This window comes from Megalobrama amblycephala, linkage group LG17 (assembly GCF_018812025.1).
Source record: "Megalobrama amblycephala isolate DHTTF-2021 linkage group LG17, ASM1881202v1, whole genome shotgun sequence".
NCBI lineage: Eukaryota > Metazoa > Chordata > Actinopteri > Cypriniformes > Xenocyprididae > Megalobrama > Megalobrama amblycephala.
Window position 1 is genome coordinate 97,501 of NC_063060.1, and position 10,000 is coordinate 107,500.

Here is a 10,000-nt window from a genome sequence, read left to right on the forward strand (position 1 = left end):
GTCTGTCTGTCCGTCTGTCTGTCTGTCCGTCCGTCTGTCCGTCTGTCTGTCTGTCTGTCCGTCTGTCCGTCTGTCTGTCTGTCTGTCCGTCTGTCTGTCTGTCCGTCCGTCTGTCCGTCTGTCTGTCTGTCTGTCCGTCTGTCCGTCCGTCTGTCCGTCTGTCCGTCTGTCTGTCTGTCTGTCTGTCTGTCTGTCTGTCTGTCTGTCCGTCTGTCTGTCTGTTTGTGTCTCTCCATCCATCCTCTTGTCTGATTGTTTCTCCATCAAAACTCTCTCCATCTCTTTCTTTTCTGCTGACGTCACCTTTCTTCCAGCTCTGTTGCTGATGTCACAGTGTCTTCTATGTGAGTTTGCATCATTGTGTCAGTGAGTTTGACACTGTGTGTGTGTGTGTGTGTTGCAGTATTCTCTGAGTGCCAAGCGTTCTCTTCCTGATGACGGTAACAGTGTGTCGCCGTACTCCCTGTCGCCCGTCAGCAGTAACAGGTGAGCGTGTCGATCTAGAGGTTTAAAAGCACAAAGATGATGGATTTTGTGTGTCAGTACAAAGATTTGCTTTGCATTTTTATAGTGACAAAAAGGTCACAAGTCCAGATCACATTTCAAAATAAAATAAATTCTATTTTGCTTAAATAAAATCAAACCTGCTTTTAGTACCATTAATATTTCTTTGCATTGTGACTTTTTTAATTCACAGTTATTGAACTGAGTTGATCTGAATAATGACTTTATCATCTTCTGTAGAGCTGCTTTACAGCTGAATCTGAATTTTTCATTTGATGAAGTTTGCATCATTGATCGTCATTTTAATGTTTATTTCTGTGAAGCTGCTTTGAATCGATCTGTACTGTATAAGCACTGTAGAAATAAAGCTGACTTGACTTTAAGCATGAGTAAATATGCAAAATTATCATGAAAATAACGTCAGTGCTAAAATGCTAAAAACATTGCGAGTTTTCGTCAGATTCTCAGTTAAACAGCCGTGTTTCTGTGCTGCAGTCAGAAGTTGTTGAGATCTCCACGCAAACCCACGCGGAAGATCTCCAAGATCCCGTTTAAAGTGCTGGATGCTCCGGAGCTGCAGGACGACTTCTATCTGAACCTGGTGGACTGGTCCTCACTGAACGTGCTGAGCGTCGGCCTCGGGACCTGCGTCTACCTGTGGAGCGCCTGCACCAGCCAGGTGTGTGTGACTGTGTGTATGTGTGTATGTGTGTGTGTGTGTGTGTGTGTGGGGGGGGGGGGGGGTCAGGCAGGGTTATTGTGTGTTACTGAATGTTGAAATGAATGTGATTGAATCTTTTTGATGGTGAAACACAGTGTGGCTTTAGTGATTCTGCTTCTGCTTCCACTTGATAAAAACAAGATTTTTTTTGGCAACATTTTATATAGGTTGTATTACACAAAATTAATCATTATTGTGTGAACAATCAGTCAGTGATTACAGTGATTTTGGTCTCATAATGATCCGGTCACACTGTACTAGAACAGGTTTTCCTGTTTGAATGTTGATTATTCTCCTCATATTCTCCATTGTTGCAGCTCCTCTCTTCCCAGTCTGTCAGTAACGCTCTGTTTAGTTCCTGTCTCTATGAAGCCCCTCCTTCTGAAAAGCACAATGTGCTCTGATTGGTCGGTTGGAGCAGTGTGTTGTGATTGGTGTTTGGGAAATGTCCCGCCCCTTACCATAACCGCCAGTTTCAACACACTACTAACTAACTCAACCAGGCCCCGCCCCTTTATTCAGCGCATGAATTATTTAAATGAGGAATATTGTGAAGAAACTCAAGATGGAGTTCAGAAACACTGATATAGAGAATAATAATAATGAGCTTTTTCATGCTCAAACATCAACATTACACACTGAAGACACATGAAGATGGACAAAAGCAGAATAGATCCTCTTTGATCATGTGATGATATGATGTTTATGTAATAACGATGTGAAAGTGTAATCTTAGTGGCGGTGTGTTTGTTTGCACAGGTGACGCGGTTGTGTGATCTGTCTGTGGAAGGAGACTCGGTCACGTCTGTGGGCTGGTCGGAGCGGGTGAGTTCAGCGCTCTGATGTGACACGCGTGTGCCGCGTGACGCTGACGTGACGTGTGTTTCAGGGGAATCTGGTGGCGGTGGGCACTCATAAAGGCTTGGTTCAGATCTGGGACGCGGCGGCGGGAAAGAAGCTGTCGGTGTTGGAGGGTCACACGGCTCGCGTGGGTGAGTGTGGGCACGTGCCGATGCTGTTCCTCAGTGTGTCAGCGGACGTCTGCATGCGTGTGTGTTGCGTGTCTCAGGTGCGCTGGCGTGGAACGTGGATCAGCTGTCGTCGGGCAGCAGGGACCGGCTGATCCTGCAGCGGGACATCCGAGCGCCGCCGCTGCAGTCCGAGCGCCGCCTGCAGGGTCACAGACAGGAAGTGTGCGGACTGAAGTGGAGCACTGACCACCAGCTGCTGGCGTCCGGAGGAAACGACAACAAGGTGCCGAGACACACTGGCATTCACTGCGAGGCGTCAAACATCACGTACTGAAGATATTCGCTTCATCTCGTCATGAGTTCAGTGTAAAGGGTCTGAAACGCTTTTTGATCACATTCAGAAATACGAGAGAGCGCATCACATGTGTTCTGGATAACAGAAAAGGTTCATCCGATCCGATCGTCTTCTGTTGAAGCCCATTTCTGACACACAAGTCAAACAGTCACAACTTTTATATACTTTTATATACTTTTATACTTTTGACTCTCATAATTTTCTATCATCTCATAATTATGACTTTTTATGTCATTACAAAGCACGATTTTTTTCTTATGTATCAGAAATGGGCTTCCATAGTATTCAGTGTGACGCTCCCGAGAATATAATACCGCTCAATGTTATTTCTTAAAACTCATCTTTGATCACCAAAGTGACATATTTAAACAGTTTTTCCTATGAAAGTAAAATAGTTCATGCCTTAACATAGCCTGAATGTAACTCTACACCTTTGGTTCATTTAATATACACGGATCTATGAATATGCTAATTAGCCCCGCCTCCACTCACTCGCACGAGCTCAGAGATCCACTCGGTCAACTTACTGTGGTAAACGCTGCGATGGTATCGCTTTTTACAACATCTGACACATGACGGTAATTAATATGATTAGCATTTGCTTGACTACGTTATCAAACAGCTAGTAATAATGTGTTGCTAATGTTACACAAACCATGTTCCCGTTCGCAAGTCAGACAGTGTCTTCAGTATCCTGAGAGACGCTTTGAACGCCTCAGAACGTCAAGCATATTCATCATAACAGTAATATTGTAACGGAGAGAGTCCACTGGAGGCGAGCGTAGGTAGAACCCAAGTGCAGTTTATTAACATTAATCCAAAACACAAACAGGAACAGGAACATGAACACAGACGTGGCTTGACTTGACTTGACTAAAGATCCTGACGCTCACCAACAACGGGTTACATAAAACAAAGCTAGACAAGAGTACAATGGAACATAAGGGCTATAAATACAAGAACTGATGGAACACATGACTGAGACAACCAATGGGGAAGTGGCACAAGGAACATAAGAACCAATGACCAATGAAAACCACATGACCAAGAAACAACCAATCAGAACATGACACATGGACTAAGGGAGAACAAGAGGATCAAGGGAAGCAAGACACAAACAAGCAACAAGATTCAACTCCAAAATAAAAGACATGAAATCATAACCGTGAAAACAAAACCAAAACACCCGTGACAAATATACATCAAACACCCACTATATTGCTAAATCTACCTGATTTCTCGTATCAACAGACTTGAGACTCTCCTGCTTCAGAGCGGTCATAGTTAATGATATGCTAAAGCCGCCCACACATTGGCGTGATTGGTTACAATGTACACTGCATTCCAAATTATTAAACCCTACTTAGAGGTTGTTCCACATCATTAAGCAAGTCACAGTTCTCATGCAATATGGGTGGAAGAAAGATCTTTCTGAAGATGAAGAGCATGAAATGTGCAAAAGGCATGAAAACAACTAATGTTTTGTGAAAACTGAATGGAGATTATCAAATTATCATAAGATTTGTGAGTGATTTAGAGCACAGCAGAACTCGGTCAGATAAAGGCTTATTAATGAAAGTTCCTATCAAAAAAATTAATTGACCTACTATACCAGCGTCAGTCGCGTCGCTTCACTGTCATTCATAAATCCTCTAAAAGAGTAAAGTGTCCATCAGAAGGTCATCCGGGGACTTTTAACCTACTGTTTTTCCGACACTATGTAGTAGGGAAGTTTTTGATTTGGACGCAGTGACAGCAGCTTCTCTCTCGGTGTGTGTGTGTGTGTGTGTGTGTGTGTGTGTGCAGCTGTTGGTGTGGAATCACTCCAGCGTTCTGCCCGTGCAGCAGTACACCGAGCACCTGGCCGCAGTGAAGGCCATCGCCTGGTCTCCGCACCAGCACGGGCTGCTGGCCTCCGGCGGCGGGACGGCCGACCGCTGCATCCGCTTCTGGAACACGCTGACGGGTCAGCCGCTGCAGTGCAGTGACACCGGATCGCAGGTCTGCAACCTGGCCTGGTCCAAACACACCAACGAACTGGTACGTCACCGTCGGCTCTTTCGCTAAACCCGTACAGTGAGTTTGATTTATCGGAGCTTTGGATTCTGAACACCGTAAAAGATTTTTCAAAGTTGTAAATAAAACAGAGATTACTGTAGTACATTTTAAAAGACAATATTATTTTAGTCTTTCTCCTTAAAAATGTCTTGCTTAATTCAGTGTTTCTTCCTGTTTCTTGTTTTACCGTGAAATTTGCTAGCAATATTGGTGTGAAAGCAAATAGGAAGTATTATTTGATCATTCCCATGAGCCTCCTCCAGAGAAGTGTATCTGTCTCTCTGTCTGTCTGCAGGTCAGCACTCACGGATATTCCCAGAATCAGATCCTGGTGTGGAAGTATCCGTCTCTTACTCAGGTCGCCAAGCTAACGGGTCATTCCTACAGAGTCCTTTACCTGGTAAGACCAGACTAACCAGTTATTGTGATGAATCTAGATGAACTCAGCAGTCAAACTTACGAACCGACGGCTCAGATATTGGATGACTAGTGACCGTGTGTAAAGATGAGAGTGTAAAGACCCGATCACATGAGGAACGATGAATGATGATGAGTTCACGGCACAACTATAACGATAACGACACAGAGGAACGATATCGCTGGAATCACTTTAATGATTTCATTTTTCCAGCTGATGAACGATAAAAACACTGACAGCCAATCAGAATCCAGCCTGCTTTAAGAGCTCGAGCATTTAAAGAGACAGACGACAAACCTGAGAACAAACAGAGCGATATCGTGCGCCGGAGCGAACGCTGATGTAGTTGTGGTTATAGTTATGGTTGTTGGTGTGAACGGGGCTTTAATCAGAGTTTGAGAGAATCTGTGAAATGAATCTCAGCGTTTGACACGCACTAATCCAGCAGCCTGATGTGTTTTTAAGGCCATGTCTCCAGACGGAGAAGCCATCGTCACTGGAGCCGGAGACGAGACGCTGCGATTCTGGAACGTTTTCAGCAAAATGAGATCCACGAAGGTACAAATCATGTGTTTAAACACACCCCGGTGGTGAAAACGTGCATTATCAATATAAATATTAACAAATGAAAGAGTTTAACAAATGAAATGTTCAATAAAACAATTGAAAGTAACTTTTATATTACTGTATTATACACAGACATTGACAAATGCACTTATTAGCTTGTTATATATATATATATACTAATATATGTTGCTAATTATATACCAGTTATCACTGTAAAGCTGCTTTGACACAATCTGCATTGTAAAAAGCGCTATATAAATAAAGGTGACTTGACTTGACTAGCTTGAAAATAATACATTTATTTGTTTTACCAAAATATATCAGGCCGACACTGTAGAACAACTGCTATCATTACACTCTTTGATTTTACAAATTTAATTATACATTTTGCATTTAACGTCAGAAATGAAATGAAGAAGGTTTTCGTGTGTCTTTCGTCTCTTCAGGAATCCGTATCAGTTCTGAACCTCTTCACAAGGATCCGATAATATTAGAGACATTACAGAAACATCCTAGAAGTCATGAACTGATCGTAAGTCATGTGACCTCTCCATCTTCCTCTGGTGCTGTTTGACGACAGGAAGTGATGGAGGATGGAACAGGAAGTCAGTACCGCCAAATAACTGAGTGTGTCTTTGATTGTTTTCCGTCACCGCAGTGCTTTCTCATTTTGCAGATTAATATAATTGTTGTTATACAGATGATTATTATGATTTGTTTTATTATGGTGTGTCTGTGGAGACGGTCTGCCTTACGTTGTGATTATGGGATTATGAGACGCTTTTGTTTCTTTTGATGGAAAAAAACAACAAATTTTAGTTTCCACATCTACTTCAAAGTCTCTAATCGTTTGGGTTTGACTCGTTTGTCTCAATAGAGATTATGAACTCAGTCAGATGAAAATGTCCAGACTATATTTCTGTCATTTCTAATCGTTCCAGAAACATCCGCTCAGACGTGATTCAGGTTCACGCATCCGTTCAGGTGATTATTTTCCTCTAGTTGTTTACCTGTTTTTCAAGCGAGTTTTATTATTTGTATTATTATTGTGGAGTGAATGATGGGATGAGCGTCTGTTATTTATTGGTTGAGGCAGTGATTGTGTGTAAAGCAGAACAGAACAGTTAAAAAGACAATGAAAATGCATTAAAAACATGTTCGCATATTGTATGTGTCTGTGTTTTTATCATGTGTGTCACTCACTTTCAAGGGACCTTTCTAGAGCACAAGCATCTTCAAATGAGCGTTTCTGCGCCTCAATAGTGTGTGTCCTTCTGAGAACTATCTGTCTGTCTGTCTAATAATAATAATAATAATAATAATGATAATGATAATGATTATCAGACACACAGCAGCGGTCACTGGTGGCATGTGAATCTCACAATCAGCCAAATTAAGATCTGCTGCATCTTTTAACATTCATGAGCGTCCTGGATCACGTGCGATTCCCACAATGCTTCTCTGATTAGAGACAAACGGCCAAACCCTATAAACACTTGTGAATCTCCTGCAACCTGTCAAAAACATGTCCAGGTCTCATTTCATTTCAAAATCGAAAGGAAAACATTATATTTATACTAGACTCTCGTGACATTATGTTCACAACAAATTCACTCCCAAATTGTCTCGACTGTAATGTGAAGAAATGTCATTGTCAATACAGAGTAAAAATCATCCTTTTTGAGGTGAAATGTGACCTGAAAATTCACCCTTTAAAAAAAGGTTCTTTAGATTATTAAAATGTTCTTCACACTGAGAAAAATGATTCTTTTAAGAACTGATCGTGACCGTCATTTCACCATCATCAAGAGATCGACCCGATCCATTACGAGTCTTTCTTCCGCTGTAGATTTACGGCGTCCTGCTGCTTTATGATGAGACGATCTCTATCAGCAAACAGTGATTTGAATATTAAACACGTCATTCGCGTCCAGCTCCGCTCATTAAACCAGACAACTTCAGCAACACCTGTTACTGTGCTGAGGGTCATGTGGTCACGTGCCTATTGACCTCTGACCTCTGATGACGGTGATTCAGAGAGAGGGATGGAGGGAAATCATTTAGGATTACAGCGGCAGTCAGATGTGGAGATGAATGGAGCTGAATCTCTGCAGCAGGTGATGTTGATGAGAAAGGCCGTCTGATCGCACGGGCGTAATCCTCTCCTCCTACTGTGACACAGAGAGCCGCGGCCGCCGTCATCCACATAATCCACACACGACGCGGAGACCGACGGCGAATCTTCCCATTGTGCCGCTCCGATCCGCTCCGGTCTCCTGCTGACACGAGTAAAGGAGCAGGACGGGAGCGGGAGCCTTTCATTTCACACTGAGCAGCAGAACCAGCGGAAACGGCAGGAGAAGTGTGAGTTCAGGTGAAGAACAGATATTATCAGACGGCCATTTAAAGAGTTACGCTGGAGCGAGTCGCTCTGGATGAAAGCATCAATATGAACGTTCATGCAGCTGTTGTCTGTACGAGAGCAGAGCATCAAACTCCAGAAAATGACAGAAACAGCATTACAGCATCACAGAAAAGATGAACGGTGGTAATATTCCTCAAGTTAACCTGTTCTTCCTCTCCGGTGGGAAGTGAACTTGTGTTCAGCAGCAGATTGATTTCCTTCAGCTCCACACATGGACATGAACGCAGCATATGAGCAAACAGGTGTGAAGTGTCAAGCGATCCATCAGACGTCATTCACTGCTCAGAACTGATCAAACGTTAAAGCCAGATGTCCTGATGATGTCCTGATGATGTTGCTAAAGTGTTGCTATGCAGATGCTAGAATGATCTGAGGCGTTTCGGTGTTTTCCTCAGGTCAGGTGTGATTCTCCTGGTCTGAAGATGAGCGTCTGTGAGCAGAAACATGACAACATATCAAATATTGCAGATCAAAAGTCACAACTGTATTGAAGCCAAATTTGCAACACATCATAATCACATCATCAATAGCAATATAATAAAGCATCAATAAAATGACCGTCAATCATAAAAATATCTGTGTGGTTTTATGCATAATACTGTAGAGCATCCAAAAGAGGGCGTGATAGACAGATAGATAGATAGATAGATAGATAGAACGATAGATAGAACGATAGATAAATAGATAGAACGATAGATAGATAGATAGATAGATAGATGGATAGATGGATAGATAGAACGATAGATAGATAGATAGAACGATAGATAGATAGATAGATAGATAGATAGAACGATAGATAGATAGATAGATAGATAGATAGATAGATAGATAGATAGATAGATAGATAGATAGATAGATAGATAGCTCTTCTTCAGTAAGAGCAGCACTTCAGACTCAGTATTCAGTAAGTCTCTGTTCTGCAGGATCTGAAGCTCTCACACACAATGAGCTGAAGACACTCCTCACACTGAGGGCCAGTTGATTGAATTATTGATATAATCCGCTGCGGATGCGATATGATGATGATTCACATGCTAATGAACCCTCTTCAGATCCTGACAGGCTGTTATTCAGGCTTCTTCTTCATTCCTGACACAGTTACACTCATGTTTACCACCGCTGTCCATTCAGTCACAGGATTATGAACCATCAGTTATCTATAGATACGTCGTAATTGTACATTGGAGTAATAATTAAAGGGTTAGTTCACCCAAAAATGAAAATTCTGTCACTAATTACTCTCCCTCATCCGTAAGACCTTCATTCATCTTCAGAACGCAAATTAAAGTATTTTTGATGAAATCCGAGAGACTCGTCCATAGACAGCAATATAATCAACACTTTCAAGGTCCAGAAAGGAACTAAAGACATCATTAAAACAGTCATGTGACTGCAGTGGTTCAACCTTAATGTTATGAAGAGACGAGAATACTTTCTGTGCGCAAAAACAAAACAAAAATAAACACTTTATTCATCTCCCATGTTAGGCAGGCATTCGGACATAGAAAAAAAAAAGGATTTCATCTTGGATTTCATCAAATAGTAATAACTTTTTAAATGGACAAATTTATAAACATTTAAATCTGCATTTTAGTTCATATTTTAAAATGTAGGCTAGTTTAAAATAATAAAACTCTTCATTAATAAGTCAGATATATATAATGCAATTCATGTTTTAAAACATATTTTAGGCATTTCCTAGTTTCTTTTCTTGGACTGCTGTTCTTGGTCGTCTTATTCATTTCCCACACACATATTAGCTTCTTTTCAGTTCAAGAGTGTGAATCTGAACTGAACTGGACAAAAGTTTTATTAAATAAAATTAAATATGATTATTAATCATATGTCTATAGGTGTTATTTGAATCATTGATTAATAATATCATATAGTCTAATATTGTGTGTGATGCATATGAGTAACTGTTAATGAAATGCATGTAATTGTGTGATGATGATGATGATGAAGATGACAGGTAATAAAC

General features: G+C 41.4%; 1 protein-coding gene across 2 annotated transcripts in view; it reads left to right on the forward strand.

The window, feature by feature from the left end:
• Window positions 1-6,759, forward strand: part of LOC125250092 (fizzy-related protein homolog) — a 15,343-nt gene extending 8,584 nt beyond the window's left edge. For both annotated transcript variants that reach the window (XM_048162468.1, XM_048162467.1), the window contains exons 6-14: window positions 404-486; window positions 1,000-1,183; window positions 1,985-2,050; window positions 2,115-2,217; window positions 2,295-2,479; window positions 4,358-4,591; window positions 4,905-5,009; window positions 5,493-5,585; window positions 6,041-6,759. In XM_048162468.1, coding sequence (XP_048018425.1) covers window positions 404-486; window positions 1,000-1,183; window positions 1,985-2,050; window positions 2,115-2,217; window positions 2,295-2,479; window positions 4,358-4,591; window positions 4,905-5,009; window positions 5,493-5,585; window positions 6,041-6,082 — 1,095 coding nt within the window. In that variant the 3' untranslated portion in view covers window positions 6,083-6,759. The remainder of the gene's footprint in view (window positions 1-403; window positions 487-999; window positions 1,184-1,984; window positions 2,051-2,114; window positions 2,218-2,294; window positions 2,480-4,357; window positions 4,592-4,904; window positions 5,010-5,492; window positions 5,586-6,040) is intronic.
• Window positions 6,760-10,000: the final 3,241 nt, after the last annotated feature.